Source organism: Odontesthes bonariensis, chromosome 3 (genome assembly GCF_027942865.1).
Source record: "Odontesthes bonariensis isolate fOdoBon6 chromosome 3, fOdoBon6.hap1, whole genome shotgun sequence".
Lineage (NCBI taxonomy): Eukaryota > Metazoa > Chordata > Actinopteri > Atheriniformes > Atherinopsidae > Odontesthes > Odontesthes bonariensis.
In genome coordinates this window covers 7,394,347-7,416,083 of record NC_134508.1, presented here as the reverse complement: position 1 = coordinate 7,416,083, position 21,737 = coordinate 7,394,347, and the positions used below count along the sequence as shown (strand labels likewise).

The following is a 21,737-nucleotide window of genomic DNA, read 5'->3' as shown; positions in this document are numbered from 1 at the left end:
GTGGGTGGGGGGAGGAGGGGGGTTTACTGTATATATCGGTTTCGCTTCGTTTTAAAGCCGCGTTCAGGAGTGTTCAGAGTGTAGGATTTTGGAGTGGCTTTGCGCCCTCTGGTGGTTTTTCCATCAATGAAACAGAATCAGAATCTGAATCTGAATCGCTTTTTATTGCCAGGTATGTCTACACACACGAGGAATTTTACTCCGGTTACACCTCGCTCTCTTTAGTGCAACAAGTACAAAAAAATAGACATGGAAAAAGGCTAAGGTATAAAGTGCAAATTGGTGCATGGTGCAAGGATGGATAGTAAAATATAAATATAAATACAGAGTTCACAGTATGGTAGGTTGGATTTTTCATGAGATGTACAGATATACAGATACACTGAAGTCCGGTTTTAGCTGTTTAACACAGAGACAGCCTGAGGGAAGAAACTGTTCCTGTGTCTTGTTGTTTTGGCGTACAGAGTTCTGTAGCGCCTTGCAGAAGGGAGGAGTTTAAACAGTTTGTGTCCAGGGTGTGATGGGTCTGCAGAGATGTTACCTGCCCGTTTCCTGACTCTGGACAGGTACAGATCCTGGATGGAGGGCAGGCTGACACCAATAATCTTCTCTGCAGACCTTATTGTCCGTTGCAGTCTGTTCTTTTCCTGTTTGGTGGTTGATCCGAACCAAACGGTGATGGATGAACAGAGAACAGACTGAACAATGGCGGTGTAAAGCTGGATCAGCAGCTCCTTAGGCAGGTCGAGCTTCCTGAGCTGCCGCAGGAAGTACAACCTCTGCTGGACCTTTTTGATGGTAGAGACTGTGTTGGTCTCCCACTTCAGGTCCTGAGAGATTGTGGAGCCCAGAAACCTGAAGGATTTCACAGCAGACACTGCGTTGTTGGTGATGGTGATGGGTGGCAGAATGGGGGGGCTTCTCCTAAAGTCCACTGTCATCTCCACTGTTTTTAGCGTGTTCAGCTCCAGATTGTTCTGACCACACCAGCAGACCAGCCGTTCAACCTCCCGTCTGTATGCAGACTCGTCACCGTCCCGGATGAGGCCGATGACCGTTGTGTCATCTGCAAACTTCAGGAGTTTAACAGACGGCTCTCTTGAGGTGCAGTCGTTGGTGTAGAGGGAGAAGAGCAGTGGGGAGAGCACACACCCCTGGGGGACACCTGTGCTGATGGTCCGGGTGCTGGATGTGATGCTCCTCAGCCTCACCTGCTGCTTCCTGTCAGTCAGGAAGTTTGTAATCCACTGACAGGTGGAGGAGGGCACAGTGAGCTGGGTGAGTTTGAAAATGAAACAGGAATAAACAGTTCCTTGCCAAAAGAAAAAGGTGCTGTCCTCCTTTACTACTTACAGAGGTGTGGTCAGCAAACATTTGCCTAATTTCTCATCATTTTTCATCATAGTACAATATAATGTAAATGATCCATATACCCTATATTTCTTATTGGTTCAGTCTGCTCAGTTAAATTTATTTTTACCTTTATTGTTAAATGTACAAATCTGTTTTTATTTAGTTTACTGATGTTTATTATTATTACTATTGTTATTATTTACCCTACTCTTCATACTGTAGATTTGTATATAGCTAATGTTTATTTCTCTGATGTTTATTCTATACTGTAGATTTGTTTATAGCTTATGTTTATTCTCTATTTTTATTCTATTCTATTTGCTTGTTTTTCCTTTAATTGTTTACATATCTTTTATACTGTACGCTGTTGCAACACAATAATTTCCCAAATTGGGATGAACAAAGTATCTATCTATCTATCTATCTATCTATCTATCTATCTATCTATCTATCCATCCATCCATCCATCCATCCATCTATCTATCTATCTATCTATCTATCTATCTATCTATCTATCTATCTATCTAGATAATTAGATAACCCTAATCCTAATCAGATCCAAATTAGTGTCAATAGTTGCACCAATTTGTTATTGATTAATTTATACTTTTGTGTATGTTGCTGAGCACCGTAAAAATAATGCATCAGGATTTTGCTCGGTTTAGCGAGCCCCAACTGCGAATCCACCCGGGGAGTTTCTACTCTGGGCTTTATACTGGAAGCCAGGCTACACAATTATTTTAGCCGACCAGAAGGAGAAATAAAATAGAACTGTATAACTTTTGGCTGTGTGTGCAAATTGTGTGCAACCTACCTATCAGAGGGTGTGGGTATATCCCATGATAACTGCATTATAAGTAAACATCCTGGATGAACAATCCTCCTTTAATAATGTACAGATCTGTTAGCAGTAAGAATATAATTGAAGTTATCAAGGGAAGAAAGTTGGGCCCAAACATGGCCCACATCTGCTGTTTGCTTTGGCCTGAGAGGCTATAACCCACGTTAGAGCCAGTTTATGATATTTGAGCCACGTCTGGCTCATAGAACATATCAGCTCATGACGTTTTTGCCTCTTCTGGCCCATATATCTCTTCCCAGTGCAATGTCTGATCCATCAACCCTAAAGTAACCCAGATTAGGCACAAATGTGTCTGTTATCTGGGCAGTTAGATTATTGATACCAGTATAGGCAGCATAATATTCGAAAAGTTGAATTCACCATCACAAACTCTTTGGTTTAGATGAAGTACTGACAACAGCTCCTTTTCCAGCTCTGCAGCTCATTTGCGAAACGTTTTGGTTTCACTTCTACAGCAGTTTGATCAGAAATGCCAGCCCCCCTCACTGGATCAAACACTTTATCATCATGCATAAATACCTCAAACTCATTTGCAAGTGTCCCAACTGTGTCTGTAAATTGCAAATTAAATGAAAACTCATTAGCCTGTACAGCAAAGATGACTACACTTTATTATATTAGAGAATATTATAGCCCTAGATAAAGATTTGTACAGTATTTTAATGTTGTAATAGGCTTACAGGAGTCACATTTTAATCATTTTATGTAGCCTACTTTTATAGTTAAATCACCAAGATAGCTTGTTATCTGGTTGTGTTTTATATGTTCAATCTTAATTTGCATACAGTCATTTCTAGAAGTTAACTTCAAAATAGATGCAGAGGAGCGGAAAGTAAAATACCTCCCACTGAGACACAATGGGATAGAAATAGCTGAAGCTTAACGTACAATAAAATGGAGATGAGTGAACTACTTTCACTACTTTAATAACAAACGTGAAATAAGCACCATTTAAAGTGTTTTTAAAATATGTCACCCCAGAGCAGTCGTCAAAAATCAACTAGAAACAAAGTTCATCCACAAATGAACATAAAAAAGTAGCTAAAATGATTAAATACAGTGTTTTAATCAATCGATTATCAGGTGTTTGTTTCCTGAGCTTCATGTCCTCGTTACAAACATGTTTGTACCACTTCATCCAGAGCCCTGAACGCCTCATCAGAGGGAGTTGGTCAGTTTCTATTTTTAAGTAAAGAAAGTAAACGGTGTTTAGAGGCAAATCTTTCATGAAATCAGAAATAAAAACCCTTTTTGTTTCTGATTTTCACTTTACTTTCAGTTCCTAAATTTGTTACAGCACTGACACTGCGGCACTGCTTGTTTAATTGTTTCAAATGTTTGTGCTGATCATGAATTTGTTATTTTATTCTTTACTCTTTCACTTGATTTATATCATCAAATTTAAATGGCTTTACGTTTATGTCTGCACTTCGAGCCTGGGGAGTCAAGGCTGTGTAGGTTTAAGTAAATCTAAAAAAGCATTTTATTCCAAACACTGTCAGTGAAAGCCAGCTAAACAATTTCTACTATGTTCCTGACAGAGTTGCATAATGTTTTGAGTAGCTCTAAAGGTTTTCATTCAAGACATATGCAAAAACGCTGCTGTAAAAGGCTGGGAATGACCCAAAAAAATTACCTTCGAATGCTTTCAAGAAAGGGATCAGGACAGGAAACATCAGAGATTTCCTAAAATGTAACAGACTGTAATTGAATCAGGTTTGCTCAATCAGTAATAACATTTCCTTAACTTTTACTATTGGTTTATTGATATTGCATTTATTAAATGGCTTTACATCTCCGCCTGTCTGCAGTTTCACCACTGTGGGTGAAGTTTGTGTAGGCGTTGAAGAATCAGTTCACTTTAAAGTCAGCATTTAGCAAATTCCATCAGTGAGATGGCACCACAGGCAGTGACCTGCTCATAGATATTTTTCTCATTTTAAAAGCTCCAGCTGCAAAATCCTAAAAGCTCATATGAATTGCCTCCTCTGATATCTTCCCTCTTTTTATTTTCAGCTTTAATTGTTTTAAGCAGCATCAGAAAACCCACCACAAACTCACGCATCGACATCACACACACACTGAATTCAGCTTAAAAAAGACTTCAGCGGCAGGACTGAGTCTTCTGTTGGACAGGTTATGAAGAGCAAATCATTATTCAAAGGGGACATGTTTGTTTCAAGTTTTTTTTAACACAAGTAGTTGGTCATTTACAAAAAAAAACTTCATAAAAGCAGTAAAAATACTAATCAAGAAAAACAGTAGTTTTTGTGCTAAAATTCAAATCACTTCAATGTAAGTGGGGCTGCCTTCATACACCCTGTATCCAGCAGTTTTTATTCTTTTAAGATACAATCTATGACTGCGATCAAAGTAAAAAAAGTCAAGTTTTATCAAAGAATATGCATGTTTAAATACAAGAACAATCCCTGGAATATATGATATCTCAAGCTGTGTGAAAGCTATGAAATCTTCGGAAATGATGCCTCAAACATCTTGTTTCTAAGCAAAAATGCTCAAGAATCTACGGTCTGACAGTGAGCGCAAAGCTGTCTTTAATGTCTCTGAAGGAGGAGCAGTCAAAGTCGATCATGAGAGTCCTCTGCCCGCTCTTGTAGGGAACGAAGAAGAACTTGATGTGAAACCTGTGGCTTGGCGTCAGATTTGGAAGGCTGAGAATGACACAAAGCAAAAGAAAGAATCGGTTTAGTAATAGGAATAGCTTTTTACTTCTTTTCTTGAATAAAAACAAACTTAAACAGCATCCAGCAGCATTGTTTAATGTAGTTTTGATTAAACTCACGTGTAAGTAGTTTCCCCGACAAGAAGGCCACTTCCAGAGACGGTCAGAGTGCAATCCTTCAGTGTTTCATTGACCGGATTCATGAAAATCACTTCAGCACTCATCTCATTGTGCAATCTACCCGGACCAGAAACCTGGAAAACAAACAAATGGATTTTTTGCTACAACCTGCAAACAAACAATGAGCCAGAGCTCCAATGTCACCATAAAAGTGTTGCTTTGTTTTTTCTTTACCAGCCAAAAAATACCATAATTACCTCATCAGGTCTAAAAATGATCTAAATACAATCTCATATTAACAAAAACATATTAACTAACACTGAGGCCAAGGTCAAAAACTGAGTCACGCGTACAGCTTCCATAGCAGGGTAAGTAGCAGCCAGGTGCTGCTGATCAATGCAGTTGATTAACTGATCATCAGTCAGTGTGAGCAGCTCTATTAAAGCAGATTTTTATCAGTTTCAGGTGTGTGTTAACACGATGCCAAGGAGGAAAGACATCAGCAATGATCTTAGAGAAGCAGCTGTTGCTGCCCATCGACCTGGGAAGGGTTATAAGGCCGTTTCCAAACTATCTGGAGTCCATCATTCTACAGAGAGAAAGATTATTCACAAGTGGAAAACATTCAGGACAGCTGTCAATCTTTCCAGGAGTGGACGTCCCAGCAAGGTCACCCCAAGGTCAGAAACCCAAGAGCTACATCTCAGACTCTGCAGGCCTCAGCATGTTAAAGGTTAAAGTTCATGACAGCACAGTTAGAAACAGACTGAACAGGTATGGCTTGTGTGGAAGGGCTGCAGGAGAAAGCCTCTTCTCTCTAAAAAGAACATGGCAGCACAGCTTAGGTTTGCAAAGCTGCATCTGAACAAACCACAAGACTTCTGGAACAATGTCCTTTGGACAGAGCAGACCAAAGTGGAGATGTTTGCTCATAATGCACAGCAGCACGTTTGGAGGAAACCAAACACAGCACATCAGCACAAACACCTCACACCAGCTGTCAAGAAACTCTACCCTGGTTTAGACCCAACTTGCATCAGATGTAGGCAGGACCCAGCTAGCCTCAGTCACATGTTTTGGCTTTGCCCGACACTGTCTCTATTTTGGAAATGTATATTCGATACATTTTCATATATGTCATAAAACCATCAGTCCCAACCCATTGACTGCATTGTTTGGGGTTGTCCCTCAGGAGACACCAATATCTAGCCACCAGGCTGAGGCTATAGCATTCTCTACTCTTTTGACTCGACTTCTAATACTCCTTAGTTGGAAGAAGGTTACGCCCCCCCTCTGACAGGCGTTGGGGGGAGGAGGTGATGTCCCATCTCAAACTTGAACAACTTAAATATACTGCCAGGGGCACTAGCCATAGATATTATAAAGTCTGGCCACCATTCCTATCATATTTTGAGGGTGAACTCCCTTCCCTTAATATAGTGTAGCCCCCCCCCCTTTTTTTATTTTTTTTTATTATTTTATTTTATTTGTGTTTATGTAACTCTGTATATGCAGTCACGTGTGTACATGCATTTATGGGTATGTGTGTATGTATAACTACTTTATGTATACCGAGTGATTTATCTGTTTTATTCTCCTGATTTTGTATTTATTTATTATTGTCATTATTTATTTTCTAGTTCTTCCCCTATGGTCTTTGGTATTGAGTACTAGTGTGAGTGTATAATGTGAAAATAAATATAAATAAAAATATTTGAATAATAATAATAACAACTGTCAAGCACGGTGGTGGAGGGCTGATGATCTGGGCTGGTTCTGCAGCCACAGGACCTGGGAACCTTGCAGCCATTGAGTCCACCATAAACTCCTCTGGATACCAAAGTGTTCTAGTCAGATGTGAGGCCAGTTCCAAGGTCCATGTCATGAACTTGTGGATTTTGTCTCAGGTTTTTGTAAAACTGATAAAGAAACTGTGTTCTTATAAATCTGAGGCCTTTTTTTCATATATACCTATTTTTAAGACCTAGTATGAACTACGATCTGATGAGTAAAACCTGAGAACTGCAATAAGTTGAACTTTGAACTCTTTCTCACATGACGTCATCTCATATGTGCAAAGTGATGTGCAGATGTTCTTTAAGCACAGCTGGGTGACAGAAGAGTTTAGAGGCCAACATACAGACAAGGAGAGACGGCAGGTTTTTGTACTAACAGTGACGGAGATCGGTGGGTCCTTCAACACGACGCAGTTCTCAGCCAGGTATACGTTATCTGGGTTCTCTTTGTCCGTGACCAAGGCTGAAATGTTCATGCTCTTGCTCTGCATCATGTATTTATGGTAAGCGGAGAACGGGACCACGATAGGGATGGACAGATCTGGAGGACAAAACACAAGAGACTGAGACTTCAACATCCAAACATGCAGGAAGCTTCACATCTCAGCAACCGACACTGTGAGATACAGTTTCTATACCAGACGAATCTGCTTCTCTGCATTGGCTCCCTGTTAAATTCAGAATAGAATTTAAGATTCTTCTCCTCACATATAAAGCTCTTAATGACCGAGCTCCATCATATCTTAAAGATCTCATTGGTTTACTTGAGGTTCCCAGAGTTTCTAAAAGTAGAATGGAAGGCAGAGCCTTCAGTTATCAGGCCCCTCTCTGTGGAACCAGCTGCCAGTAAATGTCCGGGACACCCTTTCCACTTTTAAGACCAGGCTTAAAACTTTCCTTTCTGATAAAGCTTATAGTTAGGGATGGCTCAGGTAATCCTGAAACATCCCATAGTTAAAGGGATAGTTCGGGATATTTGACATGGATCTGTATGGCATCACCATAACCAGTGTCGTGCATTCAAACTGACTTACCCCCGACAGTGTCCTGTGAGCCGAGTTTTTGTCCAGTGTTGGTCAAGGCGAAAGTAGTCCGGCTTGTTTGCTGGGGTCAAGAAATTAGCGCGTTTTTCTTCCCAAAACAGTACGTGTGCTAAAGAGTGATTTATTTCATCACAAAAACCGAAGCCGGCAAAAGTCACTCCTCGTTATCACTTGGGCCCTATACTGTCTCATTGTGTATCAGTGCGCACGTCATTCTGACCGCGAGCTGTGCGCACGAGTCTTTCTGTTCTTTGGCAGTGCTCAACACTTACTCTGCAGACAACTGGCCATCGGGTCCAGCTGGTCTGGGACGCCTCTTCCAGTTGATCTTGGGAACATGGAAAAAGTTCTCAGACGCCTGCATTCAGGAGTGCAGGGAAGTCACCGTTATTTGTGATGCAGGCAGCAGCTGTCCCGCCGACATCCTCATCTATGGAAAGGTTTTGTATCTGGGGCATAACTAAATCCCACTCGTGGCAGCAGTAACATTCCACCTCTGTCTGCATTACTTCGCACTTCAAACAAGTGCACCAGGATTTGTCGGCCACCCTGGGTATCGCAGCTCCAGCAGTGGCTCCAGCTTCTGTTTCCATCACTTCTCTGTCCACCCTCTCTCTTTCTGCCCGATCTAAGTCCATTTGGCGAACTTCCTCCTCAGTATAAACGGGTTCATAAAGATACCCCCTTGGCTCTGAACGGAAGTCAATATGTTCCTCGTCGTTCTCGTTGTCAGACATCTTCCCGAGCAGTAAACAAAGTGAACTCGTGCGCACAGCTCGCGGTCAGAATGACGTGCGCACTGATACACAATGAGACAGTATAGGGCCCAAGTGATAACGAGGAGTGACTTTTGCCGGCTTCGGTTTTTGTGATGAAATAAATCACTCTTTAGCACACGTACTGTTTTGGGAAGAAAAACGCGCTAATTTCTTGACCCCAGCAAACAAGCCGGACTACTTTCGCCTTGACCAACACTGGACAAAAACTCGGCTCACAGGACACTGTCGGGGGTAAGTCAGTTTGAATGCACGACACTGGTTATGGTGATGCCATACAGATCCATGTCAAATATCCCGAACTATCCCTTTAAGCTGCTATAGGCCCAGCCTGCTGGGGGGCCTCATCTGTCACACCTTTCCTCACTTTACTCTCTTTATGTATATGTGACATAATTGTGGTCATTAACTCGTGTTTCCCTGTTCCAACAGATATCCTTTGAATGGTGTTACAGTGTTTTTCCCCCCTTTCTGTCTTCTCAGCTGTTGGAGGCGGATGGCCACCCTTCCTGAGTCTGCTTCTGCCAGAGGTTTCTTTCTGTTAAAAGGGAGTCGTTCCTCTCCACAGTCGCCTCAGGCACGCTCAGGACGGGAGATTGGACTGAAGACAAGTTTCGGTGCAATCTGTTGGTTTCCTTAGCTGGGAAATTGTTTTTGAATTGGCTCTATATGAATGAATTGGATTATTTTATAAATAATTATGATTGCAATGAATTGAATTCCAATTGGCTCGAATAGGACTTTATTATTTAAGTGCCTTGAGATGACATTTGTTGTATTTGGCGCTATATAAATAAAACTGAACTGAAATTGAATTAAAAGTCAGAGCCAGAAGAATCACCTTTCCCAGGCTGCAGCTTCTGCTCCGTCACCTCATTCTGGATGTTTCCGGCCGGCGAGCCGTTGTATCTCATTGCCTGGACGCTGATGTTGACGGACAGCAGCCTGGGCTCACCGCTGTCACTGCTCAGCACCAACTTTAGCTTCACATCCTCACCGTTCACCGGCTTGGACACCTGCAAAAAAAAAGGCAGTTTTGCATCTTTTGTTGTTTGAGTATTTTTCTTTAGAGAAATGGTGGGAATGAACATCAATCAAGATATAACAGGACACAGTGCTTCTAATCTCTTAATTATTATGTAATTTGATTAGCATTGTCCTGGTTTAATCTAACAACGTCTATAAAAGAGTTGGTATTTTTCAAAATATGTCTAAGATTTTACTTTATATTTACCAGTTCAACCCTTATAACTACAAGCCTGTTATATGTTACACTGGGAACATTCTTCAACCCTCAAACTGGTAAGTTTGCATATGATCTAAAGCAGGAATAATATAGTATAAAAAAAAAAGAAATCATACAACAGATCTTCCAGTACACAAAGGGGAACTTTATGAGAGAACAAGACGTGGCATCCTGAGGCTTTACAGCATGCGAAGTACGTAAAGCGGCTTATTCTGAGTAAATATGGAGTGGAGCAACAAATGTTCTCATCTGAACTCAAACTAGAGGAATCAGAAGGTTTTTGTGCTGAACATCTTAAATGTGCATGGCTGGAGCTGGAGCTAAGATAGGGTTCATGGAAATCAAGACAAAATAGGCGGAAGAACAGCTTCTGTCACCCACCTCCTCAAATCGCATGAGCAGTTGTGGTGGTGCTGTGGGGGGACCATTCTCGATCCTCTCCAGGGCGTATTTGAAAACAGCCCTCTCCTTCTCTGTTCCTGTTGGGACCATAATTCAGTGGATCACAAACATCGCATGAACTTAATGAGATCTGACGACACAAAAATCACCATTTTGGTCACGCATCAGTGTGCTAATCTTTAAACTTAAAGGGATAGTTCGCCTCTTCTGACATGAAGCTGTATGACATCCCATATTAGCAATATCATTTATGAACATTTTCTTACCCCCTTCCGTCATACAAGGCTGCACGGTGGTGTGGCGGTTAGCACTGTCACCTCACAGCAAGAAGGTTCCAGGTTCAACTCCCAGCTGGGGCCTTTCTGTGTGGAGTTTGCATGTTCTCCCCATGTATGTGTGGGTTCTCTCCAGGTACTCTGGCTTCCTCCCACCATCCAAAAACATGCATGTTAGATTAATTGGTGTCTCTAAAATTGTCCTTAGCTGTGAGTGTGGTTGTGTGGCCCTGTGATGGACTGGTGGCCTGTCCAGGATGTACCCCGCCTCTCGCCCATTGACCGCTGGGATAGGCTCCAGCCCCACCGCGACCCGACCGACGGATTCAGCAGGTATAGAAAATGGATGGATGGGATGTCATACAGCTTCATGTCAAAAGAGGCGAACTATCCCTTTAATGAAAGGATTTCTAATTTGAATGGCTGTGCAGTGTGAACAGCACACGTTTTTCGCATCTGTTGGCCAGGCGAGCTCACCTTCTCTGTACTTGTAGGTGTCTGTGACGTCCAGCCGCTTATTGGAGCCGACAGACTTGGTTGACGTGTTCTGTCCGACTGACGAGGTGTTAGAAAATACTTTCACCTTTGAGCCGTCAGTTTTAACCTGAAAAGATACACAAACATGGACACATCAAAGATAAAGAATCCATCTTTTCACACTAAAGGTCTCATTATTGACTAAAAGGGATTTAAGTGAAGCTGTGGCTCTGCTCACTGACCAGCCAGGTAATGCGGTCAGCATTAACTTCGGCAAAGACAAACGGGACGTCGTATTTGAGATGCGTATCCCCGTTCAGGACGGCTGAGACTGAGGCTGGACCGCAGCGGTACACCCCTGCAGGTGAAGGGACGCAAAACAAATCATTAAAACCTTCCTTAAACAATCTTCAAAGCTTTTATACTGGATATTAGGGGTGGGCCGATATGCTCTGGTCACGATTCGATTGTATCACGATTCTTGATAATTGCGATTCTACAAGTATTGCGATTCGATGTAACCAGTAAATGCAATTTTCTTCCTTAAAAAACAAACAAGTTGAATCATACACTTTTAGAATGAATATCGTTCCCATAAACAATGCACATCAGTCCGTTTCAGTCAGTCCAGCAGCTGACATTTATTTCAACTGAGACAAAAGGAGGTCCTTAAGATGTACAGCATCTTTTTAAAGTTCACTGTTACAAAATGAATTAAAATATCCACACAGCACAAATGTGGGCAAGTTTTAACGTAACTTAATGTAATGAATTGATGAAGTTTTTCTGGACACAGATATGACGTAATATAATCGATTCAGGGGAGAAAAATCGATTTTTAAAATCATCCCATTAAAAATCGCGATATGTACATGAATCGATTTTTCCGCCCACCCCCTACTGGATATCACATGAACTTTGAACAGGAGGAGCAGGAAGCAACGTCATCAGAGAGTGAAATAAATGTGTCTCAGTTCAAATTTACGGAGACGAGAGAAGAACGAAACAGTACCATCACTCGACTCCTGTGGAGTTGGATCCAGAACCTGCCAGCCGTCATATTTGCCGTCTCCTGCCAGGTCTGGTCGCTTCATCCATCCCTCCACCCAGACGTGGAAGTTCCTTAAAACACAACACAACATTCAGATTCTGAAGGAGCCCTGGAGCCTGAAACACAATACAGGAGAGCATAACTTAAGTTATACCCTTTTCTAAGTAAAACTGATGGAGGCAGAATTTCCAAATCTTCACCTCCTACCTCATTTAAAACACCTGGTCAATAAAAAAAGCCCCAGTGTCATCGTGCACATTACCCTCATACGCTCATTTCACCCTCTTTCAGATTGGTTTTACATGGAGAAGCAGTTAGAATAAACATGTACGTCACAGCACCTGGACGCATGCTCGTGTGTGAGAAAAACAGGAGGTGAACTTACTCATAAAAAAAGAAAAAAAAAGGATAAGAAATTGCTTTGATTTCTACAGCAAACGACCTACTTATGTTAAGCTCAGTAAAACAGAAAATACAATATTAGAAGTACCTGAAATGGTCTGAAATGGTACTCTTCTAAGGTGTTTTTTTGGGATATTTACTGTTTAACGGCATTCTTCGGTGAGTTGCACTCATAAGTCCCCACATTCTTTGGGTGTGGTGATCTCATGAACACACCAAAAGAAATGTGAACACGTGACCGATGCACCACACCCAAAGAATGCCAGCTGAGTGTGAAAATCCAGCCTTAGGAAAACCAGATCCAACACAAAACTTTGGGCCACTGTATGAAGCCGAAGTTCATGAGAACTGAAAAGTTGATCAGGCCTATAAATATTAGGACACTGACAAAGTGAGAAATATGTAGAAAAAACTCTAGATGATTCAGTTTTTCTGTTGATCAGTGGATATCACTTACCTAAAAGCTGCTAATATCTTTGAGATTTACACCAGATTAAAGATAAACACTGAGATCATATGTTTTATTATTATTATTTAATCTTAATCTTATTTAATCTGATTAAGTCAAGTTTTGCTATCAGAATACGCTGACCCGAAATTCAAAGGGCTCTCCTTTTGGAGAACACCAACCTTTGTGATGCACATTCTCGGGCCTGAAACTGAAACCCGGGGGCTCAGATACCTCAGTTCACAAGTTTGGTGTCCTGCCATGTACCGCATCTTTGTGGGCTTTTGATAACATCTTTTTGGCCTCTTAAACAGGACAACAAATCCACGCGTTTGACTGTGCGTGTGCAGGGCTCACAGTAGAAATAGCCAAAGAGCAAAAAATTCTGCCTAATTTTCTATGGTTGCTTGAAAACTGTGATTTCAGGACTGCATAGTGCCTGAAAATTACTCCAGAAAAAAAAGGATGCGATCAAATTTGGAGGAAATTAACTGAAACAACATGATAAATCAATTGTTTGTTCATAAGCAAACTGGAAAGAGATCACAGTCATAAACATTTGATGAATAGATAATTATTAGGGTTTAACGATAATAGCATAATAATAACGCCGATGAATATTTTATTGCGCATTAACGCAGGTTTTATTATTGTAAAAGTTTATTGCTTTCTGCTGCGGAACCACCAAACGTGGAGAAGGGTACGGAACTTTTACTCGGCCATTTTCATTTTAAAGTTGGACATCACCGTTTCAGGTGCTCCTCTGTCTCTGTGCGGCGCTACTTCCTGTTTTACTTGTTTCAACATAAAAGCACGTATTTCAAAATAAATTTTAAAAATACTCCTCAAGTTGAATTGTCTTCTCAGCGTAGTAGTTCCAGTCTAAAATATCACTTAAAGCGATACAATGTAACTTCTCAAAAAGCCCACTATGCAGCTCCCCCTACAGGCTTGGAGGTAATGTACGGTTACACTGTCGTAAATACAACACCCTTTCGCTTTCACGTTTCACGTTTGTTGAGGAACCGGCGAGGAGTCAGAAGGTGCAAGCTATGTCGACCGAGAAGGTAAGAGTAATCAAATGTACCTGGGAGCGTGAGAGGGGTCTATTTGTTTTTGCGGTAGGTGTGCCAGAAAGCAAGTCGAAGTACTTCCGCTCAGCTCCCGGGCCGGTCCAGCAAAGTTACATAGCGCAGTTTTTCCAACTCAGACCCACGAAGGGCATAGGAGACAGGCCAATCGTAATATTAAAACTCATTCTAGCTGCACAATTTTTTTCAAGCTGTTATTTTAAGGTAGAAATGTTACATAGTATTACTTTAAAGGCAAAACACACAACTGATAGCAGGAAGTCATTCAAGGAAACAGACAGTGGAGCGAGGCTTCTACATAAAAACTACAGAAAGATGCTGATGTTAAAAGTGTGTTTGCACAACAAATGTTATGGCACTTTCATTCATATGGCAGCACATTTAAAATAAAACTAAATGCTAAAAGCTATACACTACTTTTGAATTTTTGGATTTTGCGTTCAAATGCGATTAATCGCGATTAATCAGGGAAATCATGTGATTAATTAGATTAAACATTTGAATCGTTGCCCAGCCCTAATAATAACATCATTAAGATTAAGGGAATAAAAAGAAAAACTGGACAACAGACAAACTCTCCGGCCTTGATGCCTCACCAGATGCTGTCCGAGGATTCTACCTCTGCGAGTCCCTCTTCGGTGTAGTACGAGTCGATGGTCAGGTTCGCGTTGGTGTCGTGAGCGGACTGGAAGTTGCTGATCACACGGCAGGGGATTCCCAGCAGGCGCATCACTGGAACCAGAATAAATAGGGAAATTGTTTCCATTATTTAGCAGCGTCGCTCTGCTCAGCAGTTTGTTTTCTTTCCTATTTTTACATCTGTTGTCACATCTGAAATCTGTTTTATCTTTTGTAATCACGTTTTATTTCCTTTTTGCTAAACTGCTCATAACAGGATGTGTATGTTGAGCTGGGGTTACAGCTATTCAACTGGACCCCCATCCTTTTCCCAGTGTGGTGACTATTTGTCTATGAAAATAATAGAAAAAACTTTTAACTTAAAGGTGACCAAACTAAAATTAAACATAACTCAAATAGTCACTTGATGCACTGTGGGTTTCTGGTTTACGAGTTACAAAAAGGTCCAAAACATCAAAAATATAGTTTATCATGGATTTATTCCAAGTTTGCAGGCAAAACCAAACATGGCGAGCTTCACAGGATCCCTTCCTGCCTCTCCTGCTCTGATTCCCACACTTTCTGCCTGCTTGCCTCACCTGTTCACCCACCGATTGACTGAGAACTGGTAAAAAAGCATGTGATCACCCAAGTGCGTCCAGAGCTCCCTAAAACCCAAGTATTTATGTGTGAAACGCCCATTTCCCAAACCAAAAATTTATTAAATTAATTACAAACCAATTTATCTTAAACATCTAAAATTAAACAAAAATACTAATTATCAACCAAAAACTAAGCAAATAATATAAAATAAATCTAAATTCTTAACTAAAAGTACTGAAATAGCTCCTACACCCAGTATACGTGTACAGAAGAGGAATCGAGTTTCTAACCGAATACCGTGGACTGCTGCTTCTAACTTTCTCTGTGGAGGTTCATCGCTCATGTAAGTACAGCTGAGTTAAACTGTGCAGGCTTGGTCTTTAAGTTACTTCAAAGCATATTTTTCTAAATGACGATTTTAAAATCAGGATTTTATTAGAGCAGAGCGACAGTCAGGGAAAAAAAAGACCTAATGGACTGAGTTTCAGTTAAGAGTTAAGACACATTTAGATGTCTTTTTTATTTTATTCCCTGGCTTTTAACCCAGCATGACACTTTGTTTCTGTTATTACTTTTATTGTTTTAATATTGTTATTGTTTATTATTGTTTTTACATTGTTCTTGTGTTTTATACCTTATATTTCATGTTGTTATTCATGTACAGCACTTTGTTTCAGCCACGGCTGTTTTAAAGGGCTTTATAAATAAAGTTGAGTTGAGTCTTATAAGAGAAAAAATATTAATTATAGCAGCTTTATTTGTAATTCGCCTGCATTAATGTATCCTTTCACTTCGCTGTTTCACTTTACAATGACTAAAATTGATGCATTTCGCAAATGAGAACAGTTTTGACTGGTGTCACTCAGTTTGGTTGCATGGCAACAAACATTTAACTTTTCAACTCGACGTCCTGATTGCAAGACAACAGATATTTTATCATCACAGTGTCCATTATTTGTTATAAGATGTAAGTAATAAGATTTTGAAAGAAAAATGAACTATAAAAAGCTGATCCTGCGAAACAACAGTGAAAATGCTGATGAGCTGACCATGCTAAACGAAAGCTGAAAATAGTGAACATTTTTCAGAAAGTTAGTTGCTGAAGTTTCAAAAGGCCTGAAAGGTATCTTTGAAAGGAGCGGGAAGCTGGATGAAGGCAGAAAACTACAGAAAAGAGAAGAAAAAATGCAAAAAGGATCGGCAGTTGGAAGGTACTGCTGTGATTTAGAGGCTTCTGATTTAAAAAGTAAAGTTCTGAAGGCTATGAAAGTCACATTGGCAGCTCGTTCATGCTCGCACTATTTTCTTAGCGGTGGCGGAGTAATATCAACGAACATCCAGTACAAAATGTCAAATAAAACACGACAGAAGCAACTTTTCGCAACGAAATTTGATATGGATTACCAGTGCACACCAGTAACCACTCCGGTGAGTTGATGATTTTGAAAACGGACGTTTATGGTGCTTTTACGGACCTTTTAGGACATGCGCATGACTTGCCGTTCTGAAGCAGGTTGAGAAGAATCAAAATTGGGCAAATATCGGAGAAAGCAGTACACGTCAAAAAAGCGGTGAGGGGGGTCCTAAAACATTGCAGACGTCTCAGAAAAGAGGCTTAATGTTGAAAATACCGCAGTTCCTCTTTAAAGATTATGGAAACAGTGACGGGTTAAAAACTTTCTGTATTCTTCCACTCTCAGTTGGAGCCTCCTTTGTGCACATGAACATTCTGTGTCATTGGAATGCATTGTAAACTCAGAAATGATTCATTTGCACAAAAACCTTATTATTTTAAAAACTATAAAAGTCAGAAACACCAAAAGATGTAAACATAATCTCCAGAAAGAGCTGAACGTTTTGTACAAAAAATTGTTTACTTTGCTTAAAGTATGTGGAAGCAGTTAAACGGCAAACAAAACTGTCTGAGAACAGGTAGATATCCTACGGAAGAGTATTAAGGCCAGACATAAAAAAAATATTTATATTTTGCCTGTCGAGAATAAAGTCCACATGTCGAGAATAAAGTCGAAATGCTGAAACGACTTTATTCTCGACATTTCAACTTTATTCTCGACATGTTGACTTTAATCTTGACAGGCAAAATATTATTTTTTTTTGTTATGCCTGGCCCTAATACTCTTCCGTAATATCCTGATAGAAGATGCTGTTAAAGATGAGTGGAGCAGCTGCAGAATCAGACTTTACCTGAACACATGACCCCGGCGAACACCCAGCACTGTCCATATTTGACCGATTGGCAGTTGGAGTCAAACCAGCGTTTGAGGATGGCATAGCTGCCGGTCCAGTGTGTGGGCGGGAGCCCACCCTCATAGTTGCTTCCCCAGCATCCATGCACGATGCCGCGGTCACCTATGTTGTTCACCTGGAATAAAAAACCCAAAAGCTGTTTGCTGCCTTCTACCGTGGAGCTGAATGAAACTAAAGCTCACAGATCAACTGTGTCAAAAGATTAGAATATTAAGATAATAAAAGGACTTCCTGGAAAGCTTTCCAAATAGGATTTTTGATAAGCCATGCGTTTGTTTTTTTTTACTTCTTATGAAGCCAATACGACTTTAAACTAGGGCTGAGCGCGTTAACTCGTTATTATCGCGTTAACCTGTTGATTATTTAACGCTGATAAATATTTTATCGCGCATTAACGCGGGTTTTATTATTGTAAAAGTCTGTTGAATGCATCACATTCACACAGTTACAGCAAACACCCCAAAGCATGGAGTAATAAAAACAAAGATAATCACCAATACAGGTGCTCCTCGGTCTCTGTGTGAAGCTCACAGAGCTAACCGGCGCTACTTCCTGTTTTACTTGTTTCAACATAAAAGCACGTATTTCAAAATAAATTTGAAAAAAAACAGTCTAAAATATCACTTCAAGGCAAAACACACAACTGATAGCAGCAAGTCATTCAAGGAAACAGACAGTGGAGCGAGGCTTCTACATAAAAACTACAGAAAAATGCTATACACTACTTTTGAATAAATTTTTGGATTTTGCGTACAAATGCGATTAATCGTGATGATCATGATCAGGGAAATTATGTGATTAATGAGATAAAAAATTGTAATCGTTGCCCAGCCCTAATATTAAGATAATAAAAGGAATTCCTGGAAAGCTTTCCAAATAGGATTTTTGATAAGCCACGCGTTTGTTTTTTACTTCTTATGAAGCCAATAAGACTTTAAACACGAGCCAAGCAGAGTAAAGGCTCTAGCATGGTTGCTCATCAACACCGCTCGCGCGAGCGGTGTTGATGATGTCACGAGTTCGTGCCCGCCATAGGACCCTATATAGTGGCGCAAGTCGTTGCGCGCCAGTAGTTGCAATTTTCTCCGTCACAGAGGTGGCGCTGCTACGTGAAGGTTACCTCTACTCTACAACCACGAAAGTGGAGAAGAAAACAATGCCGCTGTCAAGAGCAAGAATACTGTAATTAATGATACTGCTGCAGTTTTCGGATCTTTTTAATTCAGTTAAAAGAGGTGAAGGTTTGAAGCCCCCGGCATCAACAGAGTCTCTGCCCTCTTCTTTGCCTTCACGTATCCGTCCCGTAGCTTCTTCCACACATTCTTACAGAACTCTCCCTCTTTCCCCAAAGTTCTCCCCATCTCTGTGCACCAGTTTTGGGAGTTTATGTGGTCCCTACTGTTTCACTGCAGTTTCGTACAGCTGTCTGTACAAACGCACCTCCTCACTGATCCTGCTCTCACAACAGTCCATCCGGTTCGACTGGTGCACGACAACGCGCTGCGCCGTCTTTTCAAGGGAAGCGCCATGCCTGAAACGTCATTTTGACGTCACGGTGCGACACCGCCGTGACAGACGCGGCAACCATGCTACCGCCTTAATACATTTTTATTCCAAAATACAAAAGCAACCACATGGTGGAGCTCATATATAAAAAAAAAAGAAGACTTTGATGATTCATTCCATTGAGATCATGTGACCATGTGTGTGGCAGACAGCAGTCAGGTTGCTCTCAGTTTGAAGGTTATAAAAATAATCATCAGACATCAGACAGCTGTTGCTGCACACCCTGTGAGATGCCAGAGGCTTGGACAGAGTCAACAATTACTAAATCTTTTAATCTCATAATAAGAGCCAACCTTAAAACTTTCCTGTTCAAACACAGGCTTTGGTTAATGGCTGTCTCTACAGGTAGATGCGCTGTGATGTCAGTTTAATAAAGTTTAATGTTTTTAAATGGTTCAGTTTGTTTTGTGGTATGCTGTTTATTAAGCGTGAAGTAAATGAGGTATATTGGATGAAATGTGCTTTATAAATAGAGTTCCCATCACACTGAAAACCCTGCTTTCACAACTTGTTAATTATTTAACGCTGATAAATATTTTATCGCGCATTAACGCAGTTTTTTTAAATTATTATTATTATTTTTTTAATTTAATTTATTTTTCTATTGTAAAAGTCTGTTGCTCACAGGCTTTTATTATTGTAAAAGTCTGTTGCTCACAGGCTTTTATTTTGTAAAAGTCTGTTGCTGTCTGCTGCGGAACCGGAAAAGAAAGTAATTGGCGGATCCACCAAACATGGAGAAGGGTACGGAACTTTTACTCGGCCATTTTCATGTTAAAGTTCTTCCAGACGGCGGAGTCGACAGAACCAAAGTCATCTGTAAACACTGCCAAGTTGAATTGTCTTCTCAGCGTAGTAGTTCCAGTCTAAAATATCACTTAAAGGCAAAACACACAACTGATAGCAGCAAGTCATTCAAGGAAACAGACAGTGGAGCGAGGCTTCTACATAAAAACTACAGAAAGATGCTGATGTTAAAAGTGTGTTTGCACAACAAATGTTATGGCACTTTCATTCATATGGCAGCACATTTAAAATAAAACTAAATGCTAAAAGCTATACACTACTTTTGAATTCATTTTTGGATTTTGCGTACAAATGCGATTAAAATGTGATTAATTAGATTAAATATTTTTAAACGTTGCCCAGCCCTACAAAAATGTCATGCCAGCTTCTAAAAGGTTTGCCAGGAGGTGTGTGTAAGACGTAAAGAGTGTGTCCCACCATGGCGCTGAGCACGCGGCCGACGTAGATGGGGTCAGAGCGAGCGGAGACGTCTACAGCTGGATCACGCAGGTGCTCGTTGCTGACGTCCAGTATCTTCAAGCAAATCTTCACCATGTCCTCCTCAAACTGGACAAGAAGAGAGAAACTTAACTTTGTTCATGGAAACATCTGCAGGTGTTTCAGCATTTAAACTTCCCTTTGTAAAATATCTAAGCGGCCTTATTCACGCTTAATCTGATCAAATGACGAGCCTGAACATCTGCATTTTAAATAAATTCACTGGAAAGCGATTGGCCAATTTTTTTAGGATTTACAATTAAAAAAGTTCAAGAATAAAATACATTGAATTACATTTAAAAGACAGGTCAAAGATAGCTGAAATCTTTTATGTAGGGTACCGAAATTTACAGTATAGAAGTACTGATGGTAGTTGTGATGTTAAAAGTATAAAATGTTGATGCACATGTTATGATGTTGTGATTTAATCTCAGCAGATAAAATCAAAACTTAATTAAGTTGCTGATCTCCTTCATTTGTGTGTAATTTGATTACAGCCAAAAAAAAAGGAAAAAAGTTGCTTTTAAACTATGATGCTCAGATTGCTTTTGGCCACAATGATAACGCGGTAAAGATCAGATATGACAACACTAATTTAAAGTAGTTTTTGAAATTGTACCACTTGAAATCATTGACTGAAAGATTCAAAAAGGTGAATCTAGACCGTATAAATGAATTTAGGTGGGTTTAAAACTAAAATATCATACTTTTATAAATCAAGGGTTTCTTACCATTCCGAAAGGAATTTAACGTATTGAAATAAAATGTTAAATAAGATAAAAAAAACACCATCACTGGTGTAATGTTTGTCACGATCCATGTATTTTTTCTGTCTTTTCTGGTTCGTCGCTTTTTAGTCTTGCCCTTTCCTCACCTTTCCTCATTTTCCCCTCGTAATGTTCTGTATGATTTTGTTTCTTCTTCTAGTTTAGCTTTTTGCTACTCCAGCGTTGCGATGATTTTTTTCTTCCTAATTAAACAAACTTTAACTTTCCTCCTGTCCCGTATCTGCATCTGGATCCTCCTTCCTCGCCTCCACCTCCCAACCGTGACAATGTTTTTGTTGTCTGACTGACTCGTCACTAACACAGTAAAACATACAACAGGTGTGTGTTCCTGTACCTGCCCGTAGTTCCAGTTCATTCCAGAGATGTAGTTTGTGCTTCCGCTGTAGATTATTCCTTGTTCGTTCATCACGTACTCTTGTTTCTGCTCCTCAAAGGACAGAAACACGGAGTCGTCTACAAAAAAATAAATAATACAGACATAAATATCCCGTCTGTTGAAATATAGAAAAACTATCAGCATAATGAAGTACCAAACATGATAAATATCAATGAATCAATGAGAAAGACGACAGTTTATAGAAAGAC

The 21,737-nt window shown here is 40.3% G+C and overlaps 1 protein-coding gene across 1 annotated transcript in view; it reads right to left on the bottom strand.

Moving 5' to 3' along the window:
- Positions 1 to 4,427: 4,427 nt before the first annotated feature.
- The window catches only part of tgm8 (transglutaminase 8), a 29,521-nt gene continuing 12,211 nt past the window's right edge, over positions 4,428 to 21,737 (bottom strand). The window contains exons 4-15 of the mRNA XM_075462003.1: positions 21,487 to 21,605; positions 20,305 to 20,433; positions 17,452 to 17,629; positions 14,622 to 14,757; positions 12,046 to 12,155; positions 11,276 to 11,391; positions 11,034 to 11,160; positions 10,261 to 10,358; positions 9,475 to 9,649; positions 7,192 to 7,355; positions 5,019 to 5,152; positions 4,428 to 4,887 (exon numbers count right to left, since the gene is read on the bottom strand). Coding sequence (XP_075318118.1) covers positions 4,740 to 4,887; positions 5,019 to 5,152; positions 7,192 to 7,355; positions 9,475 to 9,649; positions 10,261 to 10,358; positions 11,034 to 11,160; positions 11,276 to 11,391; positions 12,046 to 12,155; positions 14,622 to 14,757; positions 17,452 to 17,629; positions 20,305 to 20,433; positions 21,487 to 21,605 — 1,634 coding nt within the window. The 3' untranslated portion in view covers positions 4,428 to 4,739. The remainder of the gene's footprint in view (positions 4,888 to 5,018; positions 5,153 to 7,191; positions 7,356 to 9,474; positions 9,650 to 10,260; positions 10,359 to 11,033; positions 11,161 to 11,275; positions 11,392 to 12,045; positions 12,156 to 14,621; positions 14,758 to 17,451; positions 17,630 to 20,304; positions 20,434 to 21,486; positions 21,606 to 21,737) is intronic.